The 23352-nt window shown below is 42.4% G+C and overlaps 2 protein-coding genes across 2 annotated transcripts; both read left to right on the top strand.

The window, feature by feature from the left end:
* Positions 1–44: 44 nt before the first annotated feature.
* LOC308403591 (outer dense fiber protein 2-like) lies at positions 45–12904 on the top strand. The gene is made up of 17 exons (XM_080893148.1): positions 45–299; positions 498–614; positions 1507–1646; positions 2697–2826; positions 2937–3068; positions 3316–3390; positions 3467–3538; positions 3630–3746; positions 5274–5447; positions 6000–6109; positions 7953–8088; positions 8244–8354; positions 8497–8760; positions 8903–9003; positions 9160–9322; positions 10535–10660; positions 11642–12904. The coding sequence occupies exons 1-17, from the start codon at positions 186–188 to the stop codon at positions 11786–11788; spliced, it is 2229 nt and encodes a 742-aa protein (XP_080749274.1). The 5' UTR covers positions 45–185; the 3' UTR covers positions 11789–12904.
* A 138-nt stretch (positions 12905–13042) lies between these two features.
* gle1 (GLE1 RNA export mediator) lies at positions 13043–23197 on the top strand. The gene is made up of 14 exons (XM_080893149.1): positions 13043–13350; positions 14454–14690; positions 14806–14964; positions 15405–15553; positions 15660–15720; positions 16015–16272; positions 16359–16581; positions 16799–16911; positions 18165–18377; positions 18554–18874; positions 19214–19318; positions 19522–19604; positions 19685–19748; positions 21781–23197. Exons 1-14 carry the CDS (start codon positions 13252–13254, stop codon positions 21847–21849), a joined length of 2154 nt encoding a protein of 717 aa, XP_080749275.1. The 5' UTR covers positions 13043–13251; the 3' UTR covers positions 21850–23197.
* The last annotated feature ends 155 nt before the right edge of the window (positions 23198–23352 follow it).

Below are 23352 nucleotides of genomic sequence, written 5' to 3'. Positions count from 1 at the left end.
AACCAATCACAAAGCGGGATCTTGCAACCGAGCCAATCATCAGGCCGGTCGTTTGTCAAGCCAAACAACCGTTTTCTTTACTGGGAGAAGCCGAGATTCATCTTGGAAGCAGACTGTGTATCATGATAAAAATGTGCTTTTTAATACTTATTTTAACGGGTCATTAATGTGCCCAAACGGGGTCTATGAGAATGAAAACCCGGGATTCACCTCCGTCGCCGCCACCGGTTCACCTCCACGTACTGGAGACTACACCTATACATGTTCACATGAGGAGGAGTCCCAGCAAAACCCCACAGGTTACTGTACTTTATAGATTCGGGGAAAATACTGCTGATGTTAATCACATGTCGTATTTCTGCTGCAAAGATTTGTTAGTTTTCTTCTAGACAGCCCTCGCCCCACCTTTTCGCAAGCTTTCAAAGAGTTTCCAGAGGAACAGGACGCTACGTTAAGTCTTGAAGCGTTTCACCTGAATCTGTTTACCTTTTCTAAAGAGTCGGGAAAAAGGTGCCCAGGTGAAGGGCGACGGAGGTAGACCAAAGGTCCGGAAGCCGTGGATTCCTCCGGGAAGGCTGTCCTGCAGAAGAGATGTGGACTCCCACAAGTGCCAGGTCTCTTATTACTGTTCATCTCTGTTAAATGTACTGGGATCTGTGGAGAGGAAAGATTTTCTGGCAGCAGTTTGTTTCTTTAACAAAACAGATGTACCGAAAGTATCAAAAAGACTACAACCAGAACCTATACTCTCATTTCAGGGCTGATTTACAAATTAACAAAGGTAGCTGATATCCATTACCATGGACCATCCGAACTACCCACGCAAAGAGTATTCACATATCACTTTGAGCTTATATTCCTTATTTTGACATGTTCGAGCGATGTTTTTCTGTTATGCTGTCTACCTGCCACTGATGGCACAATATGCACAACATAGGGCCATTTACAAGAAAAAGTAGAAATGAAGTAAAATAAGTAGAATTTAAGCAAGACATAAAAAAAACTACAACCATGGGACTTGAGGATTTTAAAAATGATGTCCAGAGCAAGAGAAAAATGTCATAAATATCCACAGACATAGAAAAAATAAAAATAGTGAGCTGAATAAAAGGAGTTGGATACATTTTAACCCACAAACACTTAATCACACAAAGAACAACTGCTACAGTGGCTAACGTAGCAGGCGTTAAAAGACTTCAACTCCCACAACACCCTGCACATCATAGAGAGCAAGGAGTTCCCCTCCTAAATAATATTTGCATATGACAGACACATCTGGTCAACCCCTCACTGACTGGGATGTATTAATCATAGAGAGCCTAAGACAGGACCACCTTTTTGGCTTTAATTTGAGGATTAAACATAATTTTATTTTTTCTAAGACACAGTCGAGGATACTTTGATGAACATGTACCTTGTTTCTTTTGGTAGGTGCAGCTGTTTTCAGTTTATTTCTGTCTTCTTTGAGGCTGATCCCTGAACCGTATTTCTGTTTGTCGTGATTAGACGAGCCGAGTGCGGCATCAGACAGAAAATGGGATCAGACATCAGAACGAAGCAGAGGAGCAGGAGGAAGAGCTGGATGCAGTGTCCAAGGACCTCAGCATCCTACTTAGAGAGCAAGAGAGCTTTCGCCGTTTGAGGAAGTACGTACAGCTTCAGCAGTCTGACACACAAACATTTGTACTACTGACCTCATATCCAGAGGAAGTTTAACCAAACTGGTTTAGTTGTACAGTTTCTCTGAATCTTCTCACAGGAGCACGAAACAAATGCTGAACGAATTCATGTTATAGCAATGATTAGGCAAAATGAATAATGAAATTAATGATGATGAGTGCCATTTCTCCTATTCCTATAATGTAAAAGCTGCAATGGAAGAATATGCAGTTAAATCAGATTTTTTTTCATTTGGTAAATCTGCCAAAAAAACTTTTTACTACAAAAGTCTTCTACTGTAATCTTTGCGTTGCAGAAGTCTCTTTAATGGGTGGCAACAAGTTTTTACACATATCTTTGTAAAGCAATAAAAGGAGGAGAACTAACAGTGAGTTAGTTACCTCTTGGGAGCTAATGTTCGTAGATTAAGGTGTTTTAGTTAATTTTATTTATTTTACAATTTAATGGACTTAACCAGCGGTGTCAAACTGCAGTCCTCGAAGGCCAGCAGTCAAGTTCTATAGTCTTGCTAATGACCTACTAATTTTATTCAGGTGTGTTACAGCAGGGACACATGGAAAAGTTTCACTACACCGGCCCTCAAGGACTGGAGTTTGACACCTGTGGACTTAATGAACTATACGCACCTGTATTGGTAGAGATTAGTATGTCAAATGCCTGATAAACTACCAGTGTGCATGGTTACCAGCACAACACTGAGAAAGATGGCGTAGCAGAAGGCTGCTCACCCAGAATCAAGGGTGCCCTGAATAACTGCTGCACCTTTAAACAGGTGGTGTGATTGATGCAGGTCAACTGGAACGGGGACTGGGTACCAGAGGAATCACACAGTGTTGGCAGTCAGGGGAAGAGAAGGAGAACAAGTGGATTTAGCACAAGGAAATACAAGTTTCAGCTTTCAGTGACTCCTGCAACGATACTCTAGTAGAGGAAACGAGAATAATAAGGCCAACTTTTACTCCAATATACTTTCTGCTGATGCACACAATGATATTTCAGGTCTGCTTTGTTTACAGGTCAGATTCTCGAGGTCAACACAGAGGGGCAGATGTGCTCCTGAGAGCCCTCGTTGAAGCAGAAATTGACGGCGTAGCTGTAGCCAATCAGCTGACAGCTTTGAAGGAAACTATGGACAGCTTTGCCAAGGTAAAACCTGCACTGGAAGATATTTTACTGATAAATCAAGTGGATGAAGAAATGAGGCAGAAGGAATAGATTAGGACATGTTTGGATGTGCATGTTTATTTATGTTTTAGGACAAGACGCCATCAAAACTGCACGCAGCTTCTCTGGAACGGCAGCAGAAGTTGTTGTTGGAAAAGATCGAGATGTTTGATAACACACACCACGGCCTCCGACAGCTCCTCAGAGAGTGGAGTGAACATGAGGTACAGGAAGAAGACAAACATTCCCAGCCCACTGTTCCTTCAGTGGGCTGGTTTCAGTCATTATGCAAATGTACTGTTTATAAGATCGGGGAAACCTGCAGTCAGCTGAGACTGAAGAAGTCACTTGGATGAGTGACGAAACTCCCACAAAACGCTACATCCAGATGAACAGAATCAACTTTTGGAGATTAAGGAGTGGGACTGTCAGCGTGCCTTCATTCACTCCTGACTTTTACTGTATCCACAGCGGGAATCACTGGTGAGGTCAGAACAGACAGACACCCTGAGAAAGAGACTGGCCGACAGTGAAGCAGACAACATGGTGAGTGATTATCACCCGCTTTTTACCTCATTTTACATCAGAGAAAATTTCTGAGAAGACGTTTCTTCTTTTGCAGCGCCTTCTGGCCAAACTCACCCACAAGGAGAAAGAGGCCTCAAAGCTTGCAGAGCATTTGGACTTTGAAAAGGTTTTCCACAACTAACTGATACCTCTCAGACAGACGTGCGCACCCTTAATGATCTCTCCCGCTCATCCTCTGCTTCCCTCTCTCATTGCAGGACAATGTGAAGACAACCGAGGAGCTTTCAAGAATCCTGGAGTCAACTCGCAGCCACCTGGAGTCTCAGCTGAGCCGAGCAGAGGCAGAAAAGACCCGACTGGCCGCTCAGATTCAGGTCTGTTAACACAGAACGCGATCATATGCATTAACACACTGGAACAAGCAGACATAGACTACAACCAAAGACTTAAAAACCCTTTTGATATCTCAGGCCACATTTACTAGTCAATGCAATTAATGCGATCGCAAAAAAATGCACAAGTGAGAGTGCAAAGTTCTGCAATTTAACTGCCAAAAATGCCACATGAAGGAATCTAAAGACATATTTGGTGCAAAACCTGGGGTGTGCCATAGCAAATACTTGTAACACTTTATTTTCATCTACGTTTAAAAATGCCTGAAAACAAGTTACACTGAATGAATATACAATATATAATAAAATGAAGGTTGTAAAGAATAAAAAAGTAAAAGTAAAAACACAACCAGACCATCAGCCACTGTGTGGCTTCCTCCAAACTCTAATTCATTCCACCTGTTTAGCTGTGAACTTCAGTAAACAGGATATATGACTAATCTTAATACCTGTACCCCCAGGATGAAGTTACTACATCCAGTGTTTACACTGTTCCAGACATCAACACCAACTGAACACCAAATGACCATTGCAATTCCTGGAGGAATCTGCAATCTGCTGAAAACAGCACAAACTAGCAGGTCAAAAAAAGATTGACCCAATGAGGGAGCAACAAATCTACTGAAATAATAATGGAGTGTAGGCACTGGCACATGTTTCTCCCCAGAAACAGCAGTTAGGGTCAGTGAGCGCCAGCTGAAGGAGAATCAGTATGTTCTAACATGAAGGCAAACTCCTCTGGGACTGTGTGCGGATAAATGCGAGGCTCTGGATCAATCTCACAGCTCAGAAAGAGGAGGGCTGATTTATTACAGCTGCATAATCTTGAAATCTGTGAGTAAGAGCTGACTTACGTATGTGTAAGAACATGAAACAATATTTCTTTGACTCTCAGTTATCGTGCCAAGTGTGTGCATTGCTCCTGTATTTTTTTTGCATGGCATGCGAGGCTGCATGTATTACATGTTGTACGATTGAGATATCTTGACACGCTCTGTGAACGTTTGAGTCACACAGATCTGATACAGAAGGGAAACTTGTGCGACTACAGTTTTCATTATGGATGATCTCTGTGGAAATGTGACTAAAACCTGGAGCAATGAAGCCTCCACTACGCTCATGTTCAGGTTTCATGAGTGTGGTTCAGTAATGGGTTTAGACTGGCCACAAATATACAAGTGTTCACACCTTTCAGTTACAAAACAGACACTGAAGCTCTTTCTTTAAGCCAAAAGAGGCTTTTCCCAGGACAAGTAAGTCTGGCACAATCTTTTTAAAGTTTATAGCAGCACTTTAGCTGCTTTGTTTCTCTCGTCCTTGTTCTGAACATATGTTTTCTTTCATGTATCTGTTGTAAATTGTCCACATAACAGTGCATGTCAAATAAGTAACAACAAGAGTCTTTTGATGTGCACACTTTGCCAGTGAAGGTAATTCAGAATCCTAAACTCACCCTTTAGCATTCATTACTCTTTAAACCAGCTTTCCTGCTTCTCTCTCTCTCTGTAGAGGATGCATCAGAGCCAGGAGCAGCAGCAGAAGGAGCTCCAGGTGCTTCAGGAGGAGCTGCAAACTCTGAGGGAGCAGAGGGAGGCCGAGGAGAGAAGTCTGGCCCTGCTCACCGAGCAGGGAGAGCGAGCCGAGGAGGCCGCCAGGCGGCTCGCGGACAAACTTCAGGAAAAGGTCAGTATGTGCAGCTCGTGTGATTAAACCTGGTCACTGGTTTCCTAAAGTCACACGTTACCTACATTACATCCTGTGATGAACTAAAAGCTATTTTCCAATCCATATTTTTAAAAATCTTTTCACAGTATTTCATCATTTTCTGGTATTGCAGTAGATTATAGATGGAGAAGGTGGTGGAGAAAACATGTTGGTTCCTTTGTGTGACCGTCACACCTCTGTGTGGTTTCTTCTGCATGCAAATGAGTTTTCTCTGCGGTGTCTTGTCCGATCATGTGGTTTATGCAAATCTGATTCAAAGGAGAGCCGCTTGGCCAAGTGGCAAGTTTCCAGTGAAACACGCAAGCAACAGAGGTGAGGACTGCCTGCTGAAGGAACAGCAGTCTGACTGAGCCTGTAACAGGCATACAGACACTTCCTGCTTACTCTGTTCATTCTCTTTCACCTGTTCACCTTATTGAAGGTGACTTGTTTATGAGGAGCACTTGAAATAATAAATAAGGTCAAAAACAAAAGAAGAAAGTGTGTGAGTGTTTTTGTTTTTTCTTAAAGGAGTCCCAGCTGGCTCAGGCTCTCTCTACATCCAGTGACTGGTGCCTCCGTCATTCCAAGGAGGCAGCGGCTAAAGGACAGCTAGAACAGGAAATCTCTGCTCTCAAACAGTGAGTGCATTCATGGAAACACTCATTTAGTTCTTGTTTCTGTAAATAAATCGATAAATGTAGCCCAGCATCATCGGACAAAATGTGAGTCACCCTGAAAATTAAGGCGGCCGTGGTCAGTTTGAAATTTATGTCTTTATAAGGAATTTCAAGTCCAACTTTGTCTGGTTTGCTGGAGACCTGGAAGATGACAACAATGAGATGTGTAAGGCAGGGGTGTCAAACATAAGGCCTGAGGGCCAGAATCGGCCCTGCAAAGACTCAAATCCGGCCCACTAGACAGCTTTGGAAAATATGAAGGAGTACATAGATTTTGACTTTGTAACTGTATTTTCACAAGTTGGACAACTTTTCTTATTGATAAAGGAACCCTCCCCATTTCTATTTCATAGTACACCAAAGTAATTAAGTAACAGATAAACAATTACATGACAAAAAGTCCCTGCTTTTTCACTATCAACTATAGAAATGTCTGTCTCCTTATTTGATATGTAAGAAATGTTGTTTTTATAATTATGGGACAGTCTGGGGAATCAACAAACAGAACTTTTTTTGAGCCAGTATTAGCAAGAGAGCTGGGGGCAGCGGGGCCATCACATGGTCCATATCTGGAGGATTCCCCAGGCACGGCTGAGCTCGCACTGAGCTGGTTCAGTTCCTCCAGATATCAGCCAGATATCCTGGTCTGGTCCACGTCCTCCAGAATAGCCATGGTGGCAGAGCCGACTGTTCCATGGGAGGAGGAAATGGAAGTGGCTTTGGAGAGAAAAGCCAAATGCTGACAAACAGGGTGGAGTTGCGTTCACCTTTCCAGCTGGAGATGGATGCAGAGGTTTCTTAAATGTCTTTGTCACAGGTCGCATGAGGAGGAGAGCTCTCTAAGGTCGCACAGAGGAGCCAGAGCAGGGGAGCTGTAGTCTGTGGAGGAATGATGTTGTGGGATGAGGATCCTAGGACAGGCCGCAGGGGCTGCTCCGACACACCGAGACCTTCCAGGATTAAAGGAGAAACCTCGGGGGTGGGGGAGGGGTGGCAACACACTGACAACCCTGCAGCTTAGTCTGTAGCACTTTTGGAGATGCTTCAGTGTGCAAGGCAGGTGAAACCAGCTGTGCTTATATCAGACAAGCATACATTTACTGGACTTTAAACTTTTTTTTTACAGGGAATTTCCTTCCCTTAACATATGTTAAATGGAAACCCAATTTAAGAAATGAGGAGAAAAGGATGTGGAAGTGGTGGGCAGCGTGGGGTCATTTGGTTGGACCACAGACTCTTGACTGTGTTTTTTTACTGTAACCCTGTCGAAAAATCCCACCACAGCAGAACGTGTACGAGGCCGTAGAGATGCCCAGGTGGCAGCGGACTCGTGCACCTCAGCAGCTGATATCGTTCACTTAAGGTTGTTCATTACTGTAGGTAAACAGGGATCTGTGACTGGTATAATCTATGTTCCTCCTGTTCATGCTGGACTTGGGAAATCAGCTCTCTGGTGTCTCTTTTTCTGCTTCTTGAAATCACTAGCAGTAAGATGACTGCTAACCCTCCCACCCTACAAAATCACCCATCACACAGTTTTTATAAAGGAGGGAAAAAGCCGGAAAAAAACAAAAACGTCTTTGTATCCGGCGCTTTTTTATTTACTTTTATTTATTTGGCACTTCTGTATCGGCTCCATTTTTCAGGCCCAGAGGGTGTCACTTGACACAAACTGGTACTGAAACTGAGGCTACTGACACTTTGGAGCTGCAGCATCTGTGTTATGGCCAGAAACTGAAACAATGTTACTTAGAAAATTGTGGTTGTTGAGTAAAGTAACCTTTTATACCTGTCTATGTCACAGTCAGGTGATCGAGCTGCACGCTCAGCTTCAGTCAGCGGAGGAGAAGAGTCGGACAGAGAGGGAGGAGCTCCGGGATCAGCTGCATCATCTCAGTGCCGAAAACGCCTCCACCAAGCTGCACAATCAAAGTCTCAAGGTATGTTCAGGAGAGTTAGCAGCACGCTATGGATTTGGTTGATATGAAATAAAAACTGTTAAAGAAAAACCAACAGCTAATGTTGTTTCAAAGCTTCTGTGGTCTAAGGGAAATGTATTTATGTGTAGTTTATGATAAACATGCCTCACATTTAGAGTCAGCTGACGTCTTCTGAGGAGACACAGCGAGGGCTTCAGTCTGAAGCTCGTCAGCTGAAAGCGTCGATCAGGAAGTATGAAAACCTGGTGGAGAAGTACAAGAAGAAGGTACAGATACGCTCACTTTAAATACAGATTTAACATGAAAGTCAGATGGTACTTTGTTCTTACATATTATAACTTTTAAAAATGACTTTAAAGTCTCTGTGCTGAAATCGAACCCGTGTCGGGGTGATAAACCTCTCTGCAGGTCCAGCAGGCTCGCCTGGAGTCCGAGGAGTACTGCCTGAAGCTGGAGGCGGTGCAGAAGGAGGCGCTAGACGTGCACGTCAGCCTGGACAGGGAGAAGGAGCAGGTGAGGCGGGAGCTGCTGGGGCGGCTCAGAGAGCTCGAGACTCTACCGGACAGATTGAGGAAGACCGAGCAGCAGCTCCGAGAAGCCCAGCAGGAGGCTGACGCACGCGAGAGGAGGAACATGGAGAATAACTCCGCCCTCTCTGAAGTCAGGCACAAGGTAGAGGTTTCATTCAGACCCAAAAGACCCAGCATACTTAAAAATCTGGAAAGATTAACAAGTTTGATGAATATAATCCATGCAGAGTGTCCCCAGGAACCCGTCATGGCTGACATGTTCCACTAAACGTTTTCCTTTGCAGGTGGAGCAGCAAGGCACTCAGCTGGAGACGCTTCAGCAGAGGAACCTGCTGCTGCAGGAGGAAAACAACGTCTTGAAGGAGAAAGTGTACAACTTCGAGAGGTAACAGTCACAGAGAAACTGCATTTAATGGACGTTATTCAATTCAAGTTTATTTATATACTGCAGAGCCAAATCACAACAACAGTAATACAGATAAATCTGTATTATATCTGATCTTTTCCAAGCTGAGACACTAGATTTGTGTGTTGGTTGCAGGAGGCTGGAGGGCTTGAAGGCAGAAAACAGAGAGATGTCTCAATCTCTCGCTTCGAAGGAAGCCAGTATCCACAGCATCCAGCAGCAGCTGGAGGAGAAGAGTCACGAGTGCAGCGTCCTGTCCAGACAACTGCAGCAAACTCTGGACGACGTACAGAAACAGGTACAGACACGTGGAGTCACGGAGGTCTCACAGTTCCACAAAACATCACACACCAGACGGGTGAATGGGTTAGCGATCTGCGATGAGTTTAAAGCCAGAGGTTTCAGCATCAAGACGGTGGCTCTCCTTCAACTTCTTAACAGCTACCAAGATGCTGCTGAACTGGTTAGAAGTGGAGTTTGGTTCACATCTACCTCACCCAATAAAATTCTCCTAATAGAATAACTGTAAAAGGAAATGCATGTAAGAGAAGTGATTTGACAGGTAGCATCACTCATGATCCTGGACTTCCCAAACTCTAAAGTGTTCAGCAGTGACCTGGAGGATGTTAAGAGATTGCCATGGTTACTGGTGCTGAACACTTAAGCTTTTCTGAAGCAGGTTGCGTTTGGAGTTTTGGTTTAAAATCAGCTGGAGGCTCCACAGTGTCACTAATTCTTTTATTTTGATTTAATAGCTTTTATACCTGTCCCCGGATTGGGAGGGAGGGATGGATGTTTTATGCACACTGCTGATCTGTATCTCACTAACGTCACTGAGTGAAGTCCTGCAGTGCAAACACTGACACACAGCTTGCACGCATTAACTTGGTGATGCAGAAGGTGTTTAGACTGCTGTTAAGTCTGCAATTAAAGCAGTAAAAACTTAGACTGCAATTGAGATTAGAAAATCAGTCAGTCGACTTTGTTACTACATACATTACTTATTGCAGGCAATATAAATCAGTACATTTAATTTCACATTGATGTGGTCAAAAAAATCTAATGATTTCCATCTCTCCTTCATTGGTCTGTGGATCAGTCAGAGCTGAACACAGCAGGCAATCTTTAACTTAAATGGCGAAACAAATGTGTTAACTTGTGATCGAGCAAAATTGTCCTTAAGTCAATTAAATCAGACTTTTTTTTATATATTTGCACGATTAATCCTGTTAGTAAAGTGTTAGTGCTGCTAATGTGGGTGAGGCTCAAAACTTTGGTTGGTGTTTCTGTTCTGTATTAAACTGATGATCCAGAGTTTACACCTCCTGTGTGAGCTGTGTCCACGTCCACACTGACTGCTGATCATTGAGTTAAACTGGGGTAAAAACTAAAGCTTTGATTTAGGTGTTTGTACACACTCACTAAAGATAAGGTCAAAGAAACTAAATCATCAGTTTTTCCCTGAAGGATTTCGGTGCTCATATGTTTATTTTTCACGTTCGGCCTGCAGGTAGACGACAGCATGCAGAGGGTTTTAGCCAAAGAGAGATCGTCTCAGTCTAAAGCCCTGGACCTCCAGAGCCAGCTGAGCCGAGCCAAAACGGAGCTGAGCCAACTGCAGCGAAACAAGGAGGAAGTAAGTCACCGCTGAATGCTTCTACATATGCAGGCAGGCTTCGATAAAACCAAGAGGCCAGCACAAAAGTATTTCAGGAAAGCTCCTTCTGGCCCATTTGGGTCAGTGGCAACAGTTCCACCAACTTTCTACAGCAGTCAGCAGAGGAGGTGTTTGAAACCTGTGGCAAACATGGAGAAAGGTGGAGCGGGAGCCACTTTTCACGTTTCGCTCATTTGCAAATAAAAACATAGTTAGGACCACGTGTTCATGTAAAATATTTTAAGATTAAGGCCAACTAGCCTTTCAAAAAAAAGTTTAAAACACAGCAGCTCCTCCGTCACAGCTCACTGAGGAGCTCCAGCCTCGCGCAGCAAGTGGCAACATGACGGAGACAGCAAGCTCAGGTGTTGTGAACGTAAATGTGTTTTCAAATTTTCAGCAGCAGCGCTCGTTACTATAATCACTATAAAAACCTTCGCAGGTAAAAAGCCAATCACGGTCCTTCATTAAACCACCTGTTCAGCAATCATAAACGTGAAGACAGTCATCCTTTCAGCTGCTCGCTGTTTCACAGAGTTTCAGGATGAAGAAAAAGCATGAAGACAAACTCCCAGCTCGGTTTCTCACTCTGGAAATCTGGAAGTCTTTGTAAACTTTGCTGCAGGCTGACAGCAGCTGTTCACTTTCTCTCTATATATTTCTGTTACTCTGGTTCATTGTTCATTAATTACCATCAGCTCCTCACCCATAAATGCTTTGAAGAAGTTACTGTTGCTGTGACACGTGTAAATGTGCGCATCACTCCTGTTTTTTTTTGTCCAAAGACACACAGAGACTCTTATTGCTTTCACTGGTTTTGTCCTTTTAGTAAATCTGGGCAGATTTAAGGCAGCTTTGGTACTGAAACTGATACATCACATGATAATGATGCTCAAAGATGGTCAGAGAAAAAAAGGTGATGTTGTGATGTAGAAGTGTATCCCTGCCTTTGTTTCCCAGATGGAGCGGCGCTTCCAGAGCCAGCTGCAGAACATGAAGGACCGGCTGGAGCAGTCGGACTCGACAAACCGCAGCCTGCAGAACTACGTCCATTTTCTCAAAACCTCCTACGGAAATGTGTTTGGTGACTCTCTGCTTGGAAGCTGACAAGCAAAATTTATCCAGCCTGACCAGCAGTGATCCTCCCGAACTATCGTACGGGACATAAACCGCATTTATTAAAGGTCTGCTTTTGACTTGAAGGTTTCATGTTTTGTATGAAATGAATAAATTTGAATTTATGGATAAATTCTCAGTTATTAGTAGCCCAAACATTTTATTTATGTATAACTTACCAGTAACTTAGCAACTGCAAAGCCAAGATAAGAAACTCCAATAAGAGTTTTTATGATTTACAATATTCTTTCAGATTTACAAACATAAAAAATTATGTGGTTTATATTATAGCATTTTGTATTTTACACCAGAGTGTCATTAAAGTCAATGTAAAAAAAAGAAGAAAAACAGACTTGTTTCATTTATGTTAGGAGGTACTTTTGGAACATTATATCTACATTGTAAGACTACAATGTAAAGAAATTGGACTAAAAAACCAGCGTTTTAGTTCACCACAGCATGTTTTACCCTGTTGTTTTATGCGTGTCAGATAAACGAGAACAGTCTGTGAAACATATCAATACAAAGACTGGATGTTTAAAAAAGAAGGAACATCTAGGGCCTGATCTGCTAACGGTCTGCGGCAGTGCAGTCTTCTTTTGGCCTTAAAAAGCATGTTTTATACCTGTTATGGTTATGATGTTTGGTTCTAGAAGTTTTTTATTTTTATTTTCAGTTTCCAGTCCTATGATCAGTACTACTTGGATTTTTATGAAGCAGCAGAAATGAACTTGTTTCTTGGTAGAATGCTGATTAAGTAAACTGGATAGTCGTATAGAAATTATAGAAATATTACTAGAGAACCCTGCGACTGCATGTAATGAAACACATGTTATTTTCTTATGTTTTCCTGCTGAGTACTGAGCCAGTAAAACCCTTTTCTTCTCCCTTGTTTAGGATTTCTATGACTGAAGTCAAACATCACAGTAAACATTAATTCATGATAATCCTACAGGCTCGAATGCAAGAATAGACCTTATCAATCCAAACTGAGTTATACTGAACCTTGAAAATACTTTGATCAGTTAATATAGCTCATAATCTTGATTTAGAGAGTTTGTATAAATCTATGTTCTTCACGCGAAGCAACTGGAAAAGAAGCAGATTTTCTTACAGCAGTTCAGCTGTGAACTATAGGAAGGCGTTTTCTAATTTCCTTTCTTAATAAAGGAAAGTGAACCTCGGGTCACGTCACTCAGTTAGGAATCTTTCTTAGCAAAATGGACTGTGGGAACCTAATAAAGAAATTATCACAGTGCATAATAGAGTTATCTCTATCATTTTGTGATGTGTGATTATACAGATAGCAAAGAAATAAATATATAAAGGTCCCAGATGGGAACTTAGTAAAGTCCGGTGGTTTCTCTTCGGATTGTATTTTATGTAACGCCGTATGGCGGATTCAAACTTGACTAGCATTACTGCTAATCAGTTGTAGTTTTTTGTGTTTCGCGATGCCTTCTGAAAGTCTACGATGGGAAACTTTACAGGCCTTAAAAAATTCACCAAAGGGGAAAATCTCCTTCGACCCATTCTGGTTGGAAAGGGGAGAGGTGAGTTGCCGCCAGGTAGCTAAAAAAAAAAACCAACTAGAGCTAGCTAAACGGTAGCTAGTTAAAGTTAGCACGCTACGCTTGTTTAGAATAATCACTACAAGGGTGGATTTTATTCAAAGTGACAATTTAATCATTTAGATCAGGCAGTAAGACGTCAGCTCGGAAGCTAATCAATAAACAGTGGTTGAAAACAAAGTGTTAAGAGGCATTTACGCAAATAACGTAGTATAGTTGCGTACTTTTTTTATTTTTAATCTTCAGACATCCTTTTATGGATTTTCATCAAATGACTACTTTTATTGCTACTTTTATTTGACAGATAACTAATGTGACTTCGTGACTTCCGTTTATAAACTGTGAAGTATCTATCTATCTATCTATCTATCTATCTATCTATCTATCTATCTATCTATCTATCTATCTCGCTCGCAAAGACCAGTAGGACTTTCTTTGAAAGGTTTTTATTCTATTTTTTTTTTTTTTTTTTAAAGACCAAAGTTGATTTTTATGGCGCTTTTCGAGTTTGGGAGGCTGAATTCCATTTTCGGTTCCAGATTTTCACACAAGGGCAGTGGACAATGGTCAACTATAATCCCGCTCTTCTTGTTTGCGGTGGTGACATGCAGGCTGTCAGATGAGGTCAGGCAAGAGTCTGTATACACTGTGAGGTTCAGGGATGACATTGTGAGGCTAGTGAGGAGGGAGTAGGTGGCGATATAGGGAAAAGGAATGTGTGTGTTTGAGAAGGAGACTGGTGCAACAGTGAGGATGTAAGGAGCAGAGGTAGTGAAGGTAGAGGACTTTAAACCATCCAAAGAAATGGACAGCACACAAGAAAGGGGAGGCAGGGGACGAGTGTCAGGGGTGATTTGAAACAGATTTCTGTTGTTGAACTCCATGTTTATAAAAGCAGAGGTATGAACTCACTGATTCCTCATGAAGGTGTTACATGGAAAATCCAGTGTGTTTGTTTTTGTTTTGTTAAAATCATTTCAGGCTTTAAGAAGTCCTACTTTCTGAAAGGATATGGCAACATAAGTGATGCATACAGTTTCTGTGTATAAACCATCTGTAAACGAAGCCCGCTTGTGTTCTTGTAGCCTCTTTTAGCAGGTTGTAAAGACTCCCCAAGCTTGTCTCCAATCGCTGGTGTCATATTGGAGCGTCTCAGCTCGGCTCCCCTGCAGAAGTCATCATCCTTCCTGGGCTCCAGATCCGGAGACTCCAGCCCTGTTCTCTCAGAAGTCTCTATTTCTTCTACCGGATCTGTCGCCGATGTCAGCGCCAGGACAGCTGCATTTTCTGCAGCAGCGTCTGTAAAGAATGAGCGAGAACAGGCAAGTCCTCAATGTCTCTCTTATGTGTCATGTTGTAAAACAGTTTTCCAATTTAACTGAATATCTGACCCTGATGGTTTTTGCTTTGTTTTTTCCTCATGCTGATGCTCTGTAGAGTCTTAGTGATAAGGTGAAGGATGAAAGTCCAGAGGCAGATGTCAGTGGAGTTTCCAGTCCTACGTCACTTCCTGCCATTTCCCTCCTGTCTCCCAAAGCCATGGAGATGGCTGGCTGTATCATCAAAGTTCAGGAGGAGCATCGAGAAAAGGCTAAGGTTCAAGTTTTTGACAGTGTTTTTTTATTTTAATTTTTTTTTTACTGAAAAACAGCTTAACAGTGATCATCTTTTTTTTTACATTTAATTTTATTTGCAAACCTAACTTCAAATGTTTTTTTTTTTTTTTTTTTAACTCTTATGATTTTTGTCAGTAGCAACTTGTTTTATTGTATTTATTTTAGTTTGTTTGCTTTCAGCTTTTGTTTTTAGAAACTAACATGTAATCTAAACATATGAATATGTTCAGGATTTCCAGTTACAGTTTATGGAAAAGCATGTAATGTTAGACGCTTACACATTACTGGAAATGGGTCTAAACTTCTTCATACTAACCTCTGCTGGCTTGCTGATCAGAGTTATATATTTTGCATGTTGACCCCTGCGTACTATATACTTGGTAAGGGTCTCACCAGACTGTCTTCTATCTATCGACTCAGTTGGCCCTCAGGGTGCGGCAGGAGATGCAGGAGAAGCTCGTAGCGGCGGTTGCGAGCGCCGAGTCAGAGCAGCTGAAACGCTTTGAGGAGCTCATGGAGCTGAAGCAGAGGCAGGAGTACCAGAGTATGAGGGACATGATGGAAAGAGAGTAAGGGAAATCATGACTCATTCGAAATGATTAAAATGCTTAAAAATGTCTGAAACGTTACATGCGATTAAACACCTGGTCTGGTTTTCCACTTCCTGTACTGCAGAACGAAGGAGAGCATCGGGCGTCAAGAGAAGCTGAAGGAGGAGCAGCGGCGTAGAATAACGGTACGTGGAAAGTTCAGGAAACGTGAAGCTTAAACCCCTGTTTGTCAAGTTGTTTACTGAAGTCTTTAATTTTGCTTGTTAACCTTACAAAAATTGTGCATGTTTCAAAGTGTGAAACAGATTGTGAGATGCTGGATGTGCAGAGCTCTGCAGCAGGAGAAGTAGATGCTCTTTATTTTTGGTTGTCTGCTGTAGTAATGATCTCCTGCACATACAGGGGCATTTCTTGTGCTCAGTGGGGTAGAAAAAGTTATCTCGTTCCTGTGCTGTTCATGCTTTTTGTTTGTCCGTCAGCTCGTCAACCTACGGCTGAGGGAGGCAGAGCAGCAGCGTCTTCGGGAGGCAGAACTCGAGAGGCAAAGGCAGGCGGAGGGCAGGGAGAGACTGCGTAGCCTCAACAGCATCCAGGAGGAGATCCTGCAGCTCAACCAGCTGCTTGAGCCCTCCACCCAGACCAAGACGGACCTCCCACCGGCCAGCCTCAGCTCCTACAGCACCCGAGGGAACCAGCTGTGCTCCCAGGTGTCGGAGGTGGTGCGAAAGACTGCAGAGGTCGGTTTACATCGAGATTTTTAAGGTTTATGCTCCTCCTAATTTCTGCTTGTACTCATGAAATGCGTGTGTTCTGCCTATTTCAGGGCAACTTCCCCAGCTTGGAGGACATGACTGTGGCAGAGCGAGCCCTGCACGAGATGAGAGCGCTTATTCGGCTGATGCAGGAGGAAGCGGCCAATGTTCGAGAGAAGAAAAAGAAGGAGCAAGAGCAGGAGGAGGAGCGCAGGAAACAGGCGGAGCTGCTGGCGAAGCAGGAGGGGGAGAAGAAGGCGGCACAGCTGGCCAAAGAGAAGGCACAGAGGAAAGGTGATGAAGGAGAAGGCTTAGCTGCGTCATGCATCTGTACAGCTGGAGGTGTTGTCAGCAGCTTGTGCACAAAACAAAACATCCTGTTTGCATAAAATAATTTGGAGAATAAATATAGACCAAAGTATGGATTTTGACTAATTTATTTATTTACCCCCCCTTATCCAGATATATTGCTGAGTGTTTTCACCATTTCATACTGAACCTCTTCCTGCAGGGTTGCAGAACAGCGCTGAAGACGTCACGCTGAAGTGGTACAAGGATCTGCAGGAGGCGGCCTCTCGGTGCGCTCAGTCCTTCGAACAGCTCAGCTCTGCAAAAGACGGACAGGTGGGTTTGTTCACATTCAGATGAAAGACTTTGAGATGACGGAGGAAGGACTGTGACATTCTTAAAGGTTTTTACCTACAAAGGTCCCAACAAAGACCATTCCAGCAATATTTTAATTTAATAGATTAATTCTTTAAGTAGTGAATCCATTAATCCATAATTTATGAAATGATGGACTTGGTTGATGGTTTCTGTGTCTGTGTAGGCTTTTACTTTAGGATCTGGACTTTGAACTAGGAATTATTTAAGTGATGACCTTAAAGATCTCAGTCCTGGTTCATGTATCATTACTGGTGCAAATGAGAAATGTTTTAACACCGCAGGTCACTGAATTCTCAGGGACATCGAAAGGAAATTTCGTCCTCTTTTAATAACTCTGTGACTGGCCTCTTTCCATTGTTCTCAAAGCATGTTTCCATGTTTGATATGAGGGGTTCCCACCTGACCCACTCAGCTGAAAAGTATTAAAGACAGCATTTGGTCATTAAAAATTCAAATTTAGCTTTGACACTGAGTGTTATCTGAGTTATAGGCTCACCAATTACCCAAGGACCAAAACTGCCAAAATAAATACAAAAAAGAAAGTAAAAAATATATACTGTTGCAATTCAATTAGTTCACATAAATATTTGTATAATGAATTCATAAAATTGATTTCTTTCATTTGTTATTTGCCCCCTGTTGTGGCACTCCTTGGACACAGCACTCTGTTGTTCAAAGTCTAGAGAGCTGTTTGTCCTTGAATAAATAAATAAAATGGAATAAAATAAAAATATTTATCAAATTATAAATAAAATAAAAATAAATAAATGCACAGAGGTTAAATTGAAAGGGAAGGAAAAATAAATAAAATGAATTAATAAATAGCAAAATTTACATGGGAATGGGGAAAAAAAAAGATGCTAAAACTGAAAAGTACACGTAATAAAATTACTGAATTACATTCGGAGGATTTAATAGTATAGATTTTTATTTATTTATTTTTTAATATATAATTACTCAACTTATAATATATTAAGTTGGGTTATTTATTTTTTAATAATAATTATAATAATAATTATTATTATTTTGGCTACCATTTTCGAGCCGTAATAACTTTATCATAGGAGCTGATGGTGTGAAATCATCTCAGTTTGAAAACTTCATTTAATTCTTTCATTAAAACATTTTTAAAAAGCAGCTCAAACACAAGCTGACACACACGAAACGTCTTCACTGTCTGTTTATGACTCGAGTGGTTTAATTTCTCCCAGACAAAGAAACTGAAGCTGGAGCTCCAGAAAGCTGCCACCATCCCTGTCAGTCAGATCGCCAGCAACTCCGGATCGCAGCTCCGAGAAATCTTCGACAAGATCGACAAGCTTCTGTCGGGACGGCCGGTCGTGTCTGGGGGGAAATCGGTATCCACCTCACAACATCCGCAGGGTCTCGATTTCGCCAGCTACAAACTGGCGGAGAAGTTTGTGGTGAGCGTGCGCACAAAACGAATGATTCGACACAGAAGTCTGTTTTTGTTTGTTTGTGAAGTAATCCTTTGTTAATTTGATATATTTTGTAGTATTTGTATAAGCAAGAAGAAGCTGTGATTTTTCAATTATTATTTTTTTAATATCTTTTATTTATTTATATTTTGGCTGTGTAGAAACAAGGAGAGGAGGAAGTGGCGTCTCACCACGAAGCGGCCTTCCCCATCGCCGTGGTGGCTTCTGGAGTCTGGGAGCTGCACCCTCAGGTGGGAGACCTCATCCTCGCCCACCTGCACAAGAAATGCCCCTATGCAATCCCTCACTACCCTCCGATGAAGGAGGGCACGCCCGTGGATGAATACCAGAGGATTCTTGGTTACCGTGTAGACGACTCTGGGGTCGAAGGTCAGGACAGTTTCTTGAAGAGGATGTCCGGGATGATTCGCCTCTACGCCGCCATCATCCAGCTGAAGTGGCCCTACAGCTCCAAACAAGGGGTAAAAACGGTCCCGCTTCCTGCTTTTATAATGTCAAACAAGCAAAACTTCAGACTGAGGAGGCAGAGATTTCTTCCTGATTCTTATTAGGAAACGAGAAAGACTAAAGACGCAGTTTGAAAAAACAAACAAATAACGGGGGAAGAGAAGATATATTATTTCTGTGCATCGAGGAGGTTTTCAGGAGAATTGATTGGTCTCAATCATTGGGCGTAACTTACTCTGGAGCATCTTAGTTACCATGGCAATGAATTGTCCAAGGCTAAACCTAAAGTTGCCTATAATGTCTAAAAGTCCCTCACTTTTTCAAAAATGTAGTTATTTATTTTTTTGTTTCAGCCCGTTCCTCATGGTCTGAACCACGGCTGGCGTTGGTTGGCTCAGATGCTCAACATGGAGCCTCTGGCAGACGTCACAGCGACTCTGCTGTTTGACTTTCTAGAGGTGAGTCTGGACACATCCTGCACATTATCAGGTGTGTTTGTTGCTTCAAACAATCAGCGGCTTGCATTACCGGCCCATGAACCATGAAAAAGTGTCAGGTGAAATGACCACAGTCCCTGAAACTCTTTAAACCTAAATCTAAACTTCAGTTTCTTTGTCGCTGAAAGCAGCTGTGGATAACTCCTGAGCGTTGTTTCCTTCAGGTTTGTGGGAACGCTCTGATGAACCAGTATCGGAGCCAGTTCTGGAAGCTCATCCTGCTACTGAAAGAGGAATACTTCCCCAGGTAGAAAGCACGTTTTAACAGTAAACATTTCACCTGCAGCAGTCATGTGAGAGGTTTAACCTAGAAGTGTTCCTGTGCAGGATTGAAGCGGTGACCAGCAGTGGACAGATGGGCTCAGTCATCAGACTCAAACAGTTCCTGGAGGTATGTGACCCCCCCCCCCCGACATGTTGTGAAGGTTTGGATGTTAGCTCAATGAATCCTTAAAACAGACATGTGCAGACTGTAAAGGAATTTATGAGTACGTGAGTGAATCCCAAGCAGTCTCTGCTCTTCCAAATAAAAAGATTGATAACACTGATGAAAAGTGACTCCTGCTAGTTCTCTGGTACCACGATTGCATCCGAGAGGAGGGAAATGGTAAATGGCCTGTATTTGTATAGTGCTTTACACATCCAGTCATCCACACATTCACACACTGGTGATGGCAAGCTACATTGTAGCCACAGCTGCCCTGGGGCGCACTGACAGAGGCGAGGCTGCCGGACACTGGCGCCACCGGGCCCTCTGACCACCACCAGTAGGCAACGGGTGAAGTGTCTCGCCCAAGGACACAACGACCGAAACTTTCCAAGCAACCTTCAGATTATAAGGCGACCTCCCAACTCTTGAGCCACGATCGAAAGTGGACATACTTGACAAAGGAGGTTTAATATGGAGCTGCCAGGCATGAGGATAAGGGGAAGACTACAGAGGCGGTTCATGGGTGTATTGTGACATGCAGAGGATGGTGGGATGCTGTGAGATGAAGGCAGATGAGCAGGTGTCAGTTTGTAGTTATTTAAAGAGAGGGCTTTTCAGTGTACACAAACACGTTCCTGTGCAGTCCTCTGGGAAACGCAACAGGGAAGGGAGCGGCAGGAAAACATGGAAAAGCATCAAATAAACATCCAGCTTGAAAACTGCAGACAGTATCTGCAGTGGAGACATTGTTTTTATGGTCTGCTTCACTTCAGCTCTTCTTCTTTTTTCTTTTTCTTTTTTTTAATGTTTTTTTGCCGATATTAGATGGTCGAGAGTGAAGGGAAAATATTCAGTAAAGTTCCTCGGGTCAGATTCACACCCTGGCCACTCTGGCATATGGTCGCCTGCTCACCCCGTGAGCTAAACTGGTTCCCTCATTTTAGCTCTTTGCGTGTTTTAACTTCACTCTACTCCACGGCGAGCTGATGGACCGACAACGGCACAAATGAGAGTAGCCACCAGACCAGTTGACTCGTACTGCGGACACAGCCTCCATCAACAGACGCTCTCTGCGGGTAGACGGGCTGTCCGAGGCTCCCTGCGGTTTTCCAAGGCACTGCCAGCGAGAACCATGCTGAGCCCTTCGGTCATCACAGGTCTGCAGCCATGAAGCTGCGACTGAGCGAACAAACCACACGATGGTTAGAAAATGCTTCAACAACAGCAGTGCTCATTACTGTAATCTATATAAAAAAACAAAACAGTAAGAGTTTAATAAGCTGTTTGGTAAATGTGAAATTTAACTGGCAAATAAAGGGAAGCGTCTGAAACTAAACCTGCAGATTAACGGCTTTAATATCGATCTGCTGTAAACCCAGAGAGAAATATTTCCTTCCCTGATAAAACTCTGTAATTCCATGCTTGGGTTTTTTCTCCTTCTTGCACCTCCTATAATTCAAACTGCTGAATTATTCAGAAATAAAATTAAATAAAGGCCAAAAAGAAGTTGATTTACAATTCAAAGTGCTGCATGGCAAACAGTAAAACAGTTGGGGGGTAAATAATGATTGTAAAACAAAAGGGAACATAATTAAAACCGGTGTACTGTTTACAGAAACGGGTGTGAAGTAGATCTCGTCTGGATTATGAGGAGTGTTTACAGACTGGTGGCCTAATCTACTTGAGCACTTAAAAGTGAAGCTATAGAAAAGGTTTGACTTCAGCTACAAGTCTTATTTTAGAGACTCTGACTTTGAAAGCAGACGGAGCAAAAATGGCACAGATTTGAGAAATTCTGTAATATTTGAACTGAACTGGGTGACGCTGAGCTGGATTAAAACTTTGGAATTAAGTTGTATTCTCACTGAGCTGAGTTTAAACATCAGCTCAACATTTTAAGGGGCTTAATGATGAGATGCTGTCTGTTATTACACACAGTACCAGTGCAGTGTTATGCTTTTATTGAAATGATTGTTTTTGTGTTTTATCTCAGACATCGCTGCAGAGACGACAGATCAGTCCGCCCAGAGGCCAGCTGGGCTCCGGGTTCTGGAGGTCTTGACCGATGAGGACCTGCGCTGGGTGACGACGCCATTGTAGGACTGAGTCAGGCAGAAATGAATTGAGAGCATCTGTGAGTGGAAAGAGGGGAAAAAGTTGTCCTGTGGTTTTAGTTTTTATCTAAATGAGCACACTGACGTCACACACTGACGACACACACTGGAAGCCTCACGAGTCCTCTGCGTTTGTGAGGTCACATTTTTGAGGTCACATCTGCTTCTGCTGACCTGAAGCAGACCTGTAGACACCTGTGGGGTACTTTTAACCTTAACTTCATTGGCTGCTTTTCTGCTGAAATTCTTGAGCTTTTCTTAAGGGTTGTGTTTTTGTTTTTTTTTTGTTTTTTTTAATTCCCAGGTGTGTCGAGTGATTCCTCCTAAAGAGAGACGCTTTCACAGCCTTAACTTTCACGTTAAATTATTTTGCTGATTCAGATAATAATTTTTAATAGTTTACCTTCTTGTTTTTCTCCTTTTTGTGGCACAAAAACAGCAAAATCTCTATTACAAAAATAACTGACCAGTTTTAAAGTGTTTCAGCTGCGCAGACACCGGCGAATGTCGTCTTATTTGTCGATACTTCGGTGCATTTCCACCATTGCTGCTCACGCGTCTATCGCCTTACTCACGCAGAGTCTGTGTAGGCAGCTGGCAACATTTGATCATTCAGATCTCTGACATACTGGAACAAAATGTGGTGAGATTGATTAATAAAAACTGGATTAAAAGCTACTGAAATCAGAAAGTGAAACAAAATTATTTGTCGATGAAGTAAAAATCAAATGATTGATGCTTTTAAAGGTTCTTCTTGAAAATCCCTCTGTTTTTAAAAATGCTTTAAAACCTTCCAAAATTGAAGCTACCAGCAGAACTGCTTTGACTTTATCATACTTTATTTTAGAGATGAAGAGAGATCTGCTGAAGTTAAACTCAGGCTGGGTTCTAATGCTGTGCAGTATCAATTTTATACCACCAGATGGTGCAGTGAGTAAGTTTAACCTTTATTTAACCAGGTAAACACAGCCTGACAAAAGGCAAAGCTTGTAGAGGAAATGGATAAAATAATAAAAGAGCAGCCGCACACGTCTCTAAACACTTCAGCAACGCTGCTGGTAAAATGCTGCCCCCTGGTGGTGAGGGGTTTAGATCCCGCAGAGGGCAAATTACAAAAATTACCTTTAAAGGCTGCTCTGTTAACATCCGACCTGAAGAAGCAGATTCGGGTCATCTGCTCAGGTGGCCAGATGTGCCTGCTTTGATTTCTGAGTGGAGTAAAACATGAGAAAATGAGGACGTGTTGATTTTAATGCGTCCAAGTCAGTGAGGTTTCCAGTGTCGTCGTTTTGTTTACAGCTCTCAACATAAGTTTCATCATCCTGAAGAGAGAGAAGCTGCTTACTTGCAACGTTTTAGCAGAGCAGGTAGAAATCTGTTTATTCAGCCTTAATATTTTCTGTTCAAATCAAATTGTGTCAAATGATTTGGACTTTTTATTTATTTTTTCA

Source organism: Rhamphochromis sp. 'chilingali', assembly GCF_963969265.1.
Source record: "Rhamphochromis sp. 'chilingali' genome assembly, chromosome: 10".
NCBI classification, from domain to species: domain Eukaryota; kingdom Metazoa; phylum Chordata; class Actinopteri; order Cichliformes; family Cichlidae; genus Rhamphochromis; species Rhamphochromis sp. 'chilingali'.
This window is presented reverse-complemented; position numbering and strand designations above follow the sequence as displayed.

Excerpts from the sequence above, each read along its gene's own strand:
- LOC308403591 (XM_080893148.1), top strand. The coding sequence starts at position 186 with ATGAGAATGAAAACCCGGGATTCACCTCCGTCGCCGCCACCGGTTCAC. Across the intron at positions 1,647-2,696 it reads AGCTTTCGCCGTTTGAGGAA|GTCAGATTCTCGAGGTCAAC; the intron begins GTACGTACAGCT and ends CTTTGTTTACAG. Across the intron at positions 8,355-8,496 it reads TGGAGAAGTACAAGAAGAAG|GTCCAGCAGGCTCGCCTGGA; the intron begins GTACAGATACGC and ends ACCTCTCTGCAG.
- gle1 (XM_080893149.1), top strand. The coding sequence starts at position 13,252 with ATGCCTTCTGAAAGTCTACGATGGGAAACTTTACAGGCCTTAAAAAAT. Across the intron at positions 15,554-15,659 it reads AGGGACATGATGGAAAGAGA|AACGAAGGAGAGCATCGGGC; the intron begins GTAAGGGAAATC and ends CCTGTACTGCAG. Across the intron at positions 16,582-16,798 it reads AGAGAAGGCACAGAGGAAAG|GGTTGCAGAACAGCGCTGAA; the intron begins GTGATGAAGGAG and ends CTCTTCCTGCAG.